General features: G+C 40.9%; 1 protein-coding gene across 5 annotated transcripts in view; it reads right to left on the reverse strand.

Moving 5' to 3' along the window:
- ATP8A1 (ATPase phospholipid transporting 8A1) overlaps nt 1–15185 on the reverse strand; it is a 239355-nt gene that overhangs the window by 206040 nt on the left and 18130 nt on the right. For all 5 annotated transcript variants that reach the window (XM_027544396.1, XM_027544393.1, XM_027544391.1 and 2 more), the window contains exon 2: nt 1220–1334. In XM_027544396.1, coding sequence (XP_027400197.1) covers nt 1220–1334 — 115 coding nt within the window. The remainder of the gene's footprint in view (nt 1–1219; nt 1335–15185) is intronic.

Raw genomic sequence — 15185 nt, forward strand, 5'->3', positions numbered from 1 at the left:
CTCTGTAAGGGTGTGAGCCTACCATTTCAGTTGCTGATTTTCTGAATAAAGTCATTATTCCTTTTCCAACAACTTGTCAATTACTGGCTTGTCCTAAGGCAAGCAGCAAAAGCTGAGACTCAGTAACAAAAGGAATTGTCTAAGTAGTAAGAGTTTAATTTTCTGCATAGTTTCTTTTGTTCTCTTTGGCCAATCCCCTTGTTATCATTACTAGCAATGGCTTACAAAGAAGAGCAACTTTAGCTACGGTAGTGTATAATATGTTAATAGAAAATAAAATCTTGCCCCCCAAAATCAACAATTTGAGCAGGACCAGAAATATAAAATTGAGATGGCTTCCCTGGACCACATCAGTGAAATGGGGCGTTTTCTGGGGGTCTGTTTGAATTTTCTTCACTGCTGCTCTAGAAACTTGAGTAGGACTCCACACTAAACACATCAGATGTGTCCATAATCAGGAAGATACCATCATTTAGGCCTCAGAAACATCCAATCTTCCTCTTGTTAATTAAATAGAAGATTAACCACATAACTCAAGCTCAGAGAAGTTTCTCTAGAATTTGAAGGTGTAAAAATTAATTTTAAACGGTCATTTCACAAATCTAGGAGTTCTGTCACCAGGAAATCACTGGGCTGGCATGTGGTGGTGATGGGGGTGGTGTTCACTTGGTTCCAGGAGCCACTCAGTGAACAGTGCTTCTAAGAGGTATACTTTTACATTATTGTTGGAAGGAAAATAGAACAGTGAAGGAATTCTCACACCCTCCATTCCTGGACACCACACTAAATTCCGCAAGCATCAAAAGTCAATATTTAAAGACTATTTAACACAAAGGAGTTCTAAGAGAATTGCAAAGACTTATTTTAAAAGGTGAAAACCTGTTCATCAAAAACAATAGTTCACAGGTCTATTAACAGGTTTAAGACAAAGACACCTACCCATGAACTGCTTTCATTATTCAGATACTATAAATAGAATCGGCAGCATATGGCTGCTTAGCCTTTCTGCTCTTTCCTACTTCTATATTCTTATTAGCATCGCTTTATTGGCTAGAAGATAGAGAAACAGCTGATCTACACTGCTTCAAGAAGCTCTTAAATATTAAACTGATTTAATGAAAGCTCCTTTGCAAGTATTTTTATTTCAGCTGGGCCAGGGAGATGCCCACCCAAGCCCTGTTGTGGTAGCTGGTCCCAATCATTCTTTGGTAGTTCCTACCTGACATGGTTATTGCAGAATTTTGTCAGCTGAGGCTGGTTGATGAATATAGTCCTTATTTCTTCCTGGTCAGCCAGTGACGTCTTCTCTGAAACATCATCAGTCTTCTCATAACCTTAGAGAGAGAGAGAGACTCTTTTTATTTGATAAGAAATGCTTCATTGTATTATCCAGACCCAAACCACATTTCCTAACTATCCTAGAGCCTAAAATCTGTTAAAAGCTATATGAAAGTGAAAGTCACTCAGTCGTGTCCGACTCTTTGTAACCCCATGGGCTATACAGTCCATGGAATACTCCAGGCCAGAATACTGGAGTGGGTAGCCTTTCCCTTCTCCAGTGGATCTTCCCAACCCAGGGATCGAACCCAGGTCTCCTGCATTACAGGCAGATTCTTTCCCAGCTGAGCCACAAGGGAAGCCCAAGAATACTGGAGTGGGTAGCCTATCCCTTCTCCAGAGGATCTTCCCCACCCAGGAAGCAAACCAGGGTCTCCTGGATTGCAGGTGGATTCTTTACCAACTAAGCTATCAGGGAAGCCCATATGTTCCCCCTTTATTGGTGTTGTTTCTGTTCTAATAAAAAGAACCCCCCCCCCCACATTGAACATTTCTACTACATTTATTAATAAAAGGCAGCATTTAAGAGTCATGTCAAAGCTGACCCAATTCAAAAACAGTAACATCCATTTTTAATTTGTACTCTTCCCCAGAAATGGTCAACTTAGTTCTTTCATTACATATAAACACGTCCAAAACAGCACAGAATTCTAAAATGGTTTATAGTTTTAGACAAGACTAACAACATAGAGGTAATGACAATACATTCTGAAATTTTAAATATACCATTTAATGCATTTCTGGTTTTTGTTCTATCTTTGTGGATAAAGATAGAGAAAAAGATAAACAGTAAGGTTTAAACAGGTAACCACCACAATGATCTACCTTACTATGATCATCTTAATCTTTCCAGTAATTAGAATTTATGTTCCCAGATGAACTTAAGTTTCTTAAGATCAGTTACCCCACAGTCACTAAAGCAATGTAAATAGATACAAGCAATTCCAACTGGGTAACATCTTGCTGCAATGTTGACAACACTTTTACATACAGCTTCGAGAAGAGCAGAAAAAAATTAAACTACTTATTTTACTTTCTAGTGAGAAATAAATAAGACTGAATTAAATCGGTCCCTTACTGCTTTCCTAGAAAGCGTTGCCAACTGTACTTTATCTCAAAACCCCACTTTTCCTCTCTTTTCTGCCTTGCCAGTGCCAACTCCTCCCAAAAGCCCTGCCAACGGGAGGTCTCTTCTGAAGTATTCTCTGTCTTAAAGGCAGCCTTCCCTGTGTTTCCACAGGCCTCTGTACCTCCCTGTCCCTTGAGTCCGCCTCCTCTTTCAGAATGCAACTCCCTAGGGCAATTACTGGCTTGTCATTCAACTTCTAACACCAGTACCAACAAACAGCAAGTACCTAATAACTGTTTGCTGAATAAAAACCTAAGGACAAAGGAGTGGTTAGGAGGCCATTTTGAGAGCAAGTCAATTCCTCTCCACCCACTGATAAGTCACCAATCACAGTTAGGTGCTGGGAACTACTTGGCAATAAAAGCTTGCTAGTGGGCTTTGTTACTCTAGTGTTAATCGCTCAGTTGTGTCCCACTCTTTGTGACCACATGGACACTAGCCCCCAGGCTCCTCTGTCCATGGGATTCTCCAGGCAAGAATACTGGAGCGGGTAGTCTTTCCCTTCTCCAGGGCACCTTCCCAACTCAGGGATCGAACCTGGGTCTTCCACATTGCAAGCAGATTCTTTACCGTCTGAACCACCAGGGAAGCTTTTGTTATTCTGTGAAACCAGAAAACATTTAGGGCTTCCTACAAAGTGGAGGGAACGTAGCGTAGGGACCAGGAGGGTGAGAAACAGTGTCATGTGTGCAGATCAGTGCAAACAGGACAAAGCTGCTGAAGAATACACGAAAGGCAAAGTACAGACGGGGGAGATACGGTGCTGAAGAAGCATGGAGGCCAGGTTTCAGGGGACTTCTCAGGCTTGTCAAGAAGTTTGGGTGGCATCCTCTGCTTGGCAGTGAGCCACTGAAAGCTTTCTACGTAGAGAGATACAATATGACATTACATTGTACACTCATCACTCTGGAGGTCACAGGGTTCCAAATCAGATACTGTCATGCTCATGGTACAGGGTTAGACTTATTAGTAGCTTTGGCCATCCATGCTCACACAGTTAATAATTATCAGTCACTATCGACTTAGCTGGAGAAGGAAATGGCAACCCACTCCAGTGTTCTTGCCTGGAGAATCCCATGGACGGAGAAGCCTGGTAGGCTGCAGTCCGTGGGGTCGCACAGAGTCGGACACGACTGAAGCGACTTGGCAGCAGTATCGACTTAGCAGCAGCAGCAGCAGCATGCCACATTTTAAACACAATGGATTTTCCTCCCTAGTGTATACAATCAAAATTTCATATAGGGATTGTCTTCTCCAAAAACTCATAGTTTGAAACCCTAACCGTGGATGCGATGTGATCAGGAGAAACTTTTTCAAGATCATGGTGGGACCACAATAAGAGGAGTTAAAAGTTCCCCTTTTCAAAGAAGCCCAGAGAGATCCCTTACCCCCCTCCACTTGTGAGGACATAGCAAGAAGATGGTCCTGTATTAACCAGAAGGTGGGCCCTCACCAGACACCAGATCTGTTAGTGCCTTGATTTTGGATTTCCCAGCCTCCATAAAGGGCTTCCCTACTGGCTCAGAGGGTAGAAAATCTGCCTGCAGTGCAGGAGATCCAGGTTCGATCCCAGGGTCGGGAAGATCCTCTAAAGTAGGAAATGACAATCCACTCCAATATTCTTGTCTGGAGAATTCCATGGACAGGGGAACCTGGTGGGCTATAGTCATGGGATCGCAATGAGTCAGACATGACTGAATGACTAACACACACACACACACACACACACACAGCCTCCAGAATTGTGAGAAATAAATTTGTTATTCACAAACTAGCTAGTCTATGGTATTGTGTTATAGCAGCCAGAACAGACCAAGTTATAGATTATCAAATAGAGACATAGCAATATTAAAAGTTTTAAAAATCTTTCATTAGATTTTCCCTGAAGACAGCACAAAGACCATAGTGTACAGTTGATGGTACCTTGCTAGACAAAAAGCCTCAGAAAACTAGCTCCCCACTCTGTTCTGAACTGATATTCTCTAGTTGTACTTACTTAACATAACTGGATATTCTCAGCGGAGGAGTTAGGTATCACTCTTTACTCTGTAATTGTTATTGCATCTGCTTCCCCTGTTTCATTGAGAGTTTTCTAAATAGCATACCCATGGCTTAGAGTAAGCACTCAGTATCTGAAGAACTAGCAGATGAGCAAAAAACATATTTAACAATGTATCAAGAACAGATCTTTGTCTTAGATGTAGACACAGGTTATCCAAGCCTGTAAGACTGACTCATAAATTCAAAATGACAATTTGTAAGTTTATGATGAGAAATAATTGCCATAGGAACTAGAGTAATTGAAGTCCCACAATCAGTTGAACTGAAAGTCCAACGACCAAGTGATGGTGTCTGGTGAGTACACGAAGCAACCTACTGGTAGCTAGATGACATGAGCCAAATGGCGTTCAGCCAGCACGGCTTGATGCACTCAACTCCACAACAGGGGTCAACACACTGTAGGACCAAAAAACTCACAGCCTGTCAGAATACCTCGGCAATGGGGCTAGGATACCAGATCTGTCGGCCAGCACGTCTCCTCCCCTCCAAAGAGCTAAGGAGAGTACTGCCAGTTTTTTTAACTCCATGACTCACTCTTTTCCAGACCATCTCCATCTCCAAATTCAATCTGACATTTAATCTGCCAGTGGGATTACCATCCAAACCTGCAGGCCTAGGAACAAATGTGCCCCTCGTGCACAGAACTCTGCTCCTAGCATGTGCTGATCTTACACAGAAAAAAGAAGGCAAGATCATTTCCCCCTTTGCAAGTTCTTGGGAGCAACTCAACACGGCCCGCATGTACACAAGGCAACGATGACCACGCCACCACATGCACAGTCCTTTTTCACATTTTGGATTCTCCAGGAGAATCACTCAGGCGTTTGCCCCACTGTCCTCAGTGTTCAGTCAGGCATGTGACATCCACTGAAGCATCATTACTCTTCTGACACTAACAGATCTGCAGGGCAAACCTCCTCAGCCACTTTCACATAGCTAACTCTTTAAGGATTACAAATGAGCAAGGGCTCGATAGTGGCTTATGAAATACCTCACCTTATTTTGATGTGACACTCCCCAAAGTCTGCAATGCCTTTTTTTTTCTCTTTAGTTTTACTATTTAAAACAATTTTTACTTTATATTGGTGCAAAGTTGATTAACAATTCAGGTGAATAGTGAAGTTATTCGGTTATACATATATTATACACGCATATATTCTTTTTCAAATTCTCTTCCCATTTAAGACCAGCAAGAATCAAACCAGTCTCCCCAAATAAACTACTCTGGGCCAGCTTTTATTGGAATAAAGAAAAGGCCAAACAGTATAGACAATGATTCTCTAGTTCAGAATTCTGGACATGCTGAAAATTTCATATTTTGTGTTTTCAATATCCTAATTGATTATTTCCCCCAGCAGAAAAGCAGTTGTTTTCTGAATTATAGTTTATTTCAATTAATGATAAAATTACTTAGTATTTACTAAGCACATATCAGCCTGGGGATTTTACTAGACCAAATTCTGCATTCTTGGTTATAAAATGACCAAATGCTACTTCAAGACTTTAGAGGGATCAGTAATTTCAGTATAAGTAAACAGAGTCACACACGATTTTTAGTTACTGAAATGTACTACTAGATATTACTTTGTATTACTAAATAAGGATATAGAAGCAACAACCTCCTGCAGACTATTTCAATTTTCAAGAATAATTTTCATGATCAAGAAAACATAAGATGATTGTGGGACAGCATCTCAATCATGGCCCCAAAGTGAACACTTGGTCCATCCTCCCCTGACAGCATTTATTATTCAACTCACTCAGTAGTTGGGAGGTGAGCTCTAGTTCTTCCACTAAGGACTTATGTGATCCTGTGCACATAATCCCTAGGGGCTATTGCCTTTCCTTGTAAAATGAGAAATGTAAGCAAATACAGTAAGTCCCCTACATATGAACCCTCAAGTTGCAAAATTTCAAAGATGTGAACATATTATAAACCTATTACAGTACAGTACTATATGCCCGACTGTTGGCCCTGTGAACAAACTGAACTTACGAGCACTCTCTCAGAACAGAATTTGTTCCCATGTAGGGACTCACTGTAATCTGAAATTCTCTTTCAGCGTTAAAATCCTGTGAAATTAGAATCTGCTGAGCACCAAGAAGAAAACAGTGAATACCTCATTTGTTCAGATGAACAGGAAAATTAAAAAAAAAAATCTCCGTACTTGAGCCAGATGTTTCAGAGTAACAGCTGCTTTACATAATCAGCAGCCAAAACACAGGCACAGAGTCAAACAGTGCTTTGTACTCCCAGTTGAGTCTCCAGATTTGAAAAGATAAGTAGTGACTATAGGCCGCTGCCAGCACCCCCCTGGCACGCACCCACTGGCCAGTGTCTACTGGGCTACCAAGGATGTTGAAACCTAGTTTTCCTTTCTTCCTCTGCCCAGATACACGGTCCTGTGCTTAAATGCACACAGTATGAGTAGAGAAGAAAAATGCTCAACACTTAAGGTGAAAGACTTTGCACCCTCTCACATAATTACAGCAGAAGCACATCTCTGAAAATTTCCATTTCCTGTCATAAACATCATGACCCAATTTGCTCATTCATTCATTCAACATAGTTAAGTGCCTACGATGAGCCAGGCATTTTTTTCTTTTAAGCTTTAGAAACAGCTTAAAAGAAGGTTCCCTTCTCTTAGGAACTAACTTTCAGGAAGAAAGCGAAATAACTACAGATCATGATATGTAGGATGAAGGAAGTAAAACAGGTGATTGACAAATTATTGACAGAACTCTCTGTGCCTCAGTTTCACCATCAATATAATGGACTTGATAATGATACTGACCTCAAAGGAGGGTTGTGAAGGACATGGTAGTTAATAGGTATGGAGAGCAATGCTTTGCATTCAATAAGAAGAGCTCAATAAATACTAGCTGTTCCCACTGTTGTTGCTGTTGTCATTACTGCCATTGGAGCTTTCTACTGAGCAGCAAGGGAAGGCCTCTCCAAGGAGAGGCTGAGCTGAGCCCTCAATGAGAAAAGATAAAAGACAGCGTGAACCAAATCAGAGATGAGCAGGAACAAAGCCAAGGAGGCAAGCATGGCCTTGGCATTTCCAGAAACAGGAGGACCAGTGGTTGTGAACAGGGGGAGCCATCAAACAAGAAGGGACAGAGCCGGACTGGAAGAAACAATAAGAACCTTGAATTTATATCCTTCGTGTGGTAGGAATCCACAGAAAAGTTTTAGGCAGGAAGATCGTTTTGAGGCCAAGTTAATTCAGGTAAGACGATGAGGCGTGGGTGAGACAGTGGTGACAGGGATGAAGTGGATTATACTTGGCATTTTTTGCGAGGTGGAGCTGGTCTGCCCCTCACAGCCTCTCCATGTCTATCATCATTTCGTCCTGTCTGATGTCACATGTGCCCACTGTCTGATGCTCCAAACCAAAGCCCAAGACTGGAAAGAAATTTAGCACTTTAAATATAGCAAGTGATTAACCACTTCATAGAATTCTCTTTACAGCCAGAAAACTCTAGCCTTAGATAGCACACATCTTTCTCTAATTATATCAAGTTCAGCAATAATAACAGAAACACAGTCTAATCAAGGAAGGCATTATAGTGCTTGGGGCACACACCGTGGAGTCAGAGAGATGGTTTAGGTCCTTAGTTGTGAGATATGGTGTCCTTAGATGGATTACTTAGCTCTGACTGCCTACCTTCTTTCACAGGATTTTGTGCAGACTAAATGAGATAATGGATATGTAAAAAGCACTCCAGATAATAAGTGCCTAGCTCTTCATGCACACATGCACACATAAATAGTTCAGCCACTATTTTTCCTGTTGAAATAAAAAAGGCAGGCTGTGGGGAGAAGGAACAGGTTTTCTAGTAAGATCTGTGTTCTGATTCAGATTATGACACTTCTATATAGCACTGAGAAAATTATTTTATATCTGAGCCTCAGCCTCCTCACATAAAATAGGGTTCACACGAGGATTAAATGATCATGTTAGCAATGTAGCACAATACTATCATCCAACCGGTCCCTGTCACCCTATCTTCTATCCAGAGATTATAAAGCTACTCTCTCCTTCAAAACGTTTGAGATGAGAAAAACGAAAGTCTTAGGGACCTACTGAGGTAGGTACTAATGTTTAAAATTTGGGAGGATAATATTTAATTAAAGTTGGGACCAGTGAATAAAACTAGAGAGTAAAATAACAGATTTTACCCTATGATTTTATAAATTAATATCAAATAAGTACATGTTTTCCTAAAATTGTCATCTGTATGGGGTTATGCAACAGAAGCAGGGGTGGGTAGGTGGGAGGGAGAAGAGAACAAGACACAAAACCATTCTGTTGCCTGGTAATATGGTTCTGAACCAGTATGCTTTTGCAGGCTTAGCTTTATCACAATTATAAGCAAGGCTGTAAATGGAATCAGAACATATATATATGGCCTCCTAAACATAATCAGGAGAGTCCAACTATTAATATATATCCTTTTACTCAGTGGCTTCTAATATTAGACACCAAAGAGACCATATTGGTTTCTTGCATTTCCTTAGCTAGAATGAAATCTTTAGACAACAGTCTAATATAAAAATACTAACTAGAAAACTAGCCAGAGACTTTAAAGGCACAGCTGCAGAATTTAGGTGTGACTCAAGTTAGGTGCTACTCAGTAGGAAGTTATGAGTATTACCCATGGTCCTTTCCAAGGTTTAGTAGGTTTTTATTTTGTTCGATGGGGAAAATAAAAATAAACTAAAAGTCCTCGTTTAACAATTTTTTGTTTTTGGTTCCAGTGTCTGGAGTAAAACAATCTTTGGTCGAACAATTTAGACATTTGTATTTTAGTTATTGTGTTTTTAGTGGTTACCATATATATTGTTTACATAATTAGAAATACAGAAGCAGTTACTAGAGCTACAAAAAAGACTTGAAGTCCCATATTCCACATTGTTGGGGTGGAACAGTCGTTTCAAACATTCGATTGTGAGCCTGACTGCAGCTGTTTCCAGACAGAGAGGGAACAAAGGGAAGGAACCACCACTCTGGCAGCAATGAACTGGGTGCTTTAAAGGTTAAAATGTACACACTACAATTTCAAATATGGCATTGAAGAAACAAACACCTTTGAAAGCATGGAAATTAAATAGAAGCTACTCAGCAATGCATCTCAAATTTCTATACCATGACTACAATAGCCAGAGGGGAAATGAAATTTTCAATTGCATCAATACACCTTCTTGTTCCAAATATTGATTCAGGCTCTATGCAGTGAACATCTGCTGATCATTCCAGTTCAGCATCTGCTTCTCCTGAAAAGAACTGTTGGTTTTCCTTGAAGAACTCCCTTCCCCCTACTGTAGGCAGTGGGACTGGTCCCTCAAAATACAATTCCCCTTTTTGACTTCAAAGGTGGGCACATGACCCATGCTAAGCTAATCACAGGCAATTTGCCGTTTTGACATATGAAAAGGCTAATAAGCATGGATAAGATGGATTCTGAGGCCTGTCCATTAGTCCAGCTGCTTTGCATGCTCCTTTATCTTCCTGGAAAAGTTTTTCACTTGATTCTGGGAACTATTCTACCTACTTGAATATTATGCTCAGCTTCCATAGTATGAATTGAAGCAGAGGCATTTCAGTCCTCTGCTAGACGCCAAGTCCTGTCCCAATGTCCATTTAATTATGTAGGTGGGCATTGACACTGGACCCAAACCTGGCCTCTCTTCTTCAAGGAGCCGAAACCTATTCTCTTCCCAAGTCAAGCTGGCTTTTCTGCTCTGCATGGAACAATGACTTGGAACCACAAGCAATTACCCTGCCCCCCAAATATCATGAAGCTGCCTGGAACCCTTCCCAACACACCCTGCTTGATGGATCAGATCTCTGATGTTAAGAGCTGCCCTATCCAAGTCCTGAGTCCAGTACATTCTATAGGTCTTTCCACCTTAAGGAACTTGCACAACAGTCAAAAAGCTTCCCACACACCTAGCTTCTTCTCTTTTACCCTCTTGTTCATGCAATTGTGATGTAAGCTCATTATCTCCAAGCCCATTTAAGTTATAACAAAATGCCATAACAAAGAATATCCACTTACCCAGATGATGTAAAACACAGTTATCAGCTTCAAAAAATTGCTTTTCATGTTACAGAGTTCACTCCCCACCCCCAACAATTCTTCTCAAAATGATGGAGAAACTTTGCTCTTATATGGAGAACTGCTGATGGTCAGAGGGCCAGTGAGTTGAGAAGCCAGGATAACATTTGGAAATGGGTAAAGTCCAAGTCCCTTCTAGAGCTTTAACACTGAGGGATGCATTTATTCATTCCATAGTTAGGCCTGACCTAACCTCTCCCTCTGACCCCATTTCTCCTCTACTGGCCCTATTCCACCTCAACATAGTTTTTCCAACCATGACTTTCTCCTACCTCGTGGGTACTATTAGATGTCAAAGCAGTCTCCCTAACCAATCTTCCTTGAAGTATCATCTGAAAAAGATTTGAATATACAGTGGTCTTTTGACCACTCCAATATTAATCGGTTCACCTGTATCCTGAGGTATACGTCAACTGAGAATAATAATACTAGATATTACAGATGTACCTGACTTAAACTCTGAGAACAGCCCAGGCATGAGGGCACATGTCCATCAGGTACACTATTCTGATATGGAGAAGTAACATAAATAACACTTCAAGAAAGTCCCTTGCATGCAATAAATGTTTACCAAATTTTCTATTTTATTATCAGGCATCTAAAAATTCCCAGAATTTTATAGTCTTATCTCCATCCTGATACCCATGAATATATCTTCCTATCGGGACCTATCATTACCATACATGGTTAACTGATATTTTTCTTTAAGTGTATGTATTTTGGGGAACTGATCTAAAAATAAACAAGTGTGAAAATCGACATTATTTCTTGTTTAAAACAGGAAAAAATAAAGTGGTTTAACACTCCCTGTACTCATGCTGAACTGCAACAAGCTCCAAAATAGCACAACCAATTCTGAGTGATAGACACCGAAAAAAGTATTCCTGACGTTCAGAGGAAAGGCTAATCTTAAGCAGTATTGCACGGCAACCTACCTGTGCATGCCTAGTGTTGGGCCTCACACATAGTAAGCACTCAATTTCTGTGGCTCCCAGCTTTGGATACTAACCTAGAAAAACAATCATCTTGGGCATGCTGAGTTACTGCAAATACTAAAGAAAACACTAATGCCAAATCATACTTAACAGGAAAAGGAGACCAATGAAAGATAATATAAATGTAATGATATCCCCTTAGGGATAGTCCACAGATCCTTTGCTCAGACAGAAGAATAAGTGGTATGTTCCCAATATAGATTAAACATTGGCACAGAAACAGACTGAACTAGCAATGAAGGGTTTCAACCACCAGACACACATCCGGCATCTCCTAGAAGCCTCAATTAGCTAAAAGCATCATTGACTCGTCTTGGCAGCAAGCTCATCACTTGAGAAGGTACAGGAAATAAGATGAGGAATTGTTACCATGGACTGGATTCTAATCAATGCAGAAGTGATAAGGTTTAGAAAACCTAACTGTACCACGGAACTTTTGGTAGTTGGAGGGGAATACCAGGCTAAGCCAGACATATCTTCTAGATTAAGAGGATGTATTTCAAATTAGTATCAAAACCCAAAAGGGGCAGAAGTCCGGAAAGCTGAAGTAACATGCTGACTAATTGTGAAAGGTACTGTCTTGGGGAAAGAGAGGTGTGGTCAGAGACCACTGTTGCAGCATAACATGGCCTTGGACAAGGAAAAGTAGATTAAAAGATCATGGAAAAGGTTGGAAATAGACTCACATGTTCAACAGCAAACAACAACAGATGCGCAGACACCTAAGAATAGAGGAAAAGTGTTTTAAAGAAATGTTGAGCGGCTACAAAAGCGCTTCCTTGCTTCCTTTGCAATACAGTGAATTCATGGGATAGGTCCACCGCCTGAAATGGATGGCGTGATGTTAACAGATCATAAAAATCAGAACTCCTCAATTCCTACTTCTCCTCTTTCACTTCATTTGGCATCAAGGATAATTATCCTAAAACTAGGAAGGTTAGAATGAATAGTAGTTGGAGGAATGAATGCAGAAGAGATAGTAGGGAATTATTTTAAAAAGAAAAAAAGACAAGGCAGTACCTAGCGGCTCTAAATATTGATAGATTCATATTTTGTAGCATGTGTGTGTATACACATATACAATATTTTTAAATCTATGAAACTGTGAGAACTTGCAGAATAGTTAAATAAAGTGTCACTAATCACAGAAGAACCATGGGAAAGGGCAAAGTGTTTTAAAAAGGAAAGTAGATGGATTCTGTACATTATAAACTACTGTTCATGAAAAGTGTAGTCTACAGTCATGCTTTCAAAGTCCACAGATTTTAATAATGGGATCTACAGCTTCTAAAGGATTTATGGGAATTTCTAAAAATAGTTAATTTGAAAGTTAAAAGGAATACTTTCCTTTTGCATTGAGAATTCAGCTAACATTGAGTAGGAGCTCATTGTTTTTAAAGTGGTGTTTCTCATACCCAAAATGTACAGTCAGAGATTGAAGGAAATTTTTTCCCTATAAAAAAGGTCCTTTGTGCATGTGTGCTAAGTCACTTAAGTCATGTCCAACTCTTCGAGAGCCTTACGCGCTGTAGCCCGCCAGGCTCCTCTGTCCATAGGATTCTCCAGGGAAGAATACTGGAGTGGGTTGTGGGACCCTCCTCCAGGGAAAAAAGGTCCTTTACACTACCTAAACCTGAATATTAATGTTATTGGCCAAATCCTTAGCATTCTGTACTTCAACAAGACTAGACGCACCCTGTCCTTAAAAAACTGAGACACTGGATCCCAAGATTAGGTAATGATGTAGATTCACTACTGGCTGACAAACATCCATAAAGGAACTTCTACAGGAGCTTTCCTTTGGCTCCCCACTTCTTTCAAGCCCTCCTGATGGAGCCTTCCCTGGGTCACCCTTGGCTCCTGCCCCTACTCCCCTCTCCTGGCTTAGTTCTCTGACCCTGGGTATCAGGGTCAACAGGGGCACGTGAGTGGCAGGGCCAGTTGGGTTTCTTTCTGGGAAAGTGGACTTGTGGTCCGGAGACACTAGCAGACAGCCTCGGCACTGGGCAGGGACCAGCTGGGCACGGAGAGTCAGGGAGTCAGGCTGCGGGGGGTGATGGCCCTCCCCGCACCCCCGCACCCACGAAGCCACATGGACGGCAAAGATATGAAGACAATGGAGTAGAGGTACAGAGGACAAACAGGGGCAACTCTGGATAGAATAAGAGACCCCAAAGCCTGAGTCCCATGGGGCCCTTCTATGATCCAAGGGGATCCCTGGATAGTTAAAGTAGATGCATAACTTCCTGAGGGATCTGGAGCCAGACTGCCTGGGTTCCAATGAGACAGGATAACATACTGTCTCATACTGGATAACATACCGGTATGATTAGTAAATATGCAAATAACATGAAAGAATCAACTCAGGAAGATTTTGGGACATTGAATAAATTGAAGATCCTACACTAATGCCTAAAAGAATCAACTGTGTAAATATAATACGGAGCATATTTGGCCCAGCAAGACATGTAGGAGACAAATGGTTTAATCGCTTTTATTGCTTTCTTAGCAAGAAAGAACTTGCTAAGAGTTAGTACTGTCTGAGAGTGGAAAGGGCTGTTTGACAAGGGGGTGTGACTCCTGTCACTGAAGGGTTTTCAAGCCAGAGCTGGATAACCAAACGCCAGCAGGCTATCTCAGGGACAGTGCACACAGCTCCCTCCAACTCCAGAATTCCATGATGTCATCTTTTTAAACAGTTTTTTTTTTTAAAAGACAGTTATGAAGTCATCAGAGAACCACTAAGATAGTGTCAATGCACAAGCAAGTTTTAACCACTTTGTATATGGAAAAAAAATTGTTGAATTAGTTGATAAAAATGCTTGCAGAAAGGTAACCCCATTAATTTCACAACAACACAATCAGGAAGACAGAACTGAATTAAAGTTCTGAATAAGTCAGTCTTTGAAGCATATTGGAAAAAGGAATAATAAGCAATCATGAAGTTATCTGAATTATTACAACTTTTATTTTTAGAGCTACTGGTGCATTTTACAATAGAAAAACAGGTGGATAGGCTAATAGTCTTCTGATTCCAAGGCTAGTTCTCATTTTATCAAAAGAAACAAAAACACCCGTGTACATCATTTTGCTGCTGCATTGTTCTCAGAATAAGTCAATGGAATTTGATGGGCGCCTATTTATCTCCATTGTGCTTTTGCAAGAGAGAAAAATATAATTCACCTTTGTTTTTTAAACATTGTCTCAAGTGTCAAAAACAGCCAGTGAAGAAACCAAAGCCTACCTGCTAATTTGTGGTTTGGGAGCAGTCAGCACAGCACACCCAGCACCATGAATCACCATGAGCAAGAACAGCTTTTTACTCTATAGAACTGGATACTACCCAGCATTAGGAAAGAAGTGAAGCTTTCCTCTGCCTATTGATGACAAGCTGTGTCACAATCTGGCATGTGAAATATCCAACAAGTCCATGAACCCAGCTAGAAAAATAGGGCATCCCTAAGGGGGCACCGGGGAGCTCCACCATGACCCTGAGAGCATGGTGTCTGTCTTGACAGAGGAGTGGAGCCACAAGT

Source organism: Bos indicus x Bos taurus, chromosome 6, assembly GCF_003369695.1.
Source record: "Bos indicus x Bos taurus breed Angus x Brahman F1 hybrid chromosome 6, Bos_hybrid_MaternalHap_v2.0, whole genome shotgun sequence".
Lineage (NCBI taxonomy): Eukaryota > Metazoa > Chordata > Mammalia > Artiodactyla > Bovidae > Bos > Bos indicus x Bos taurus.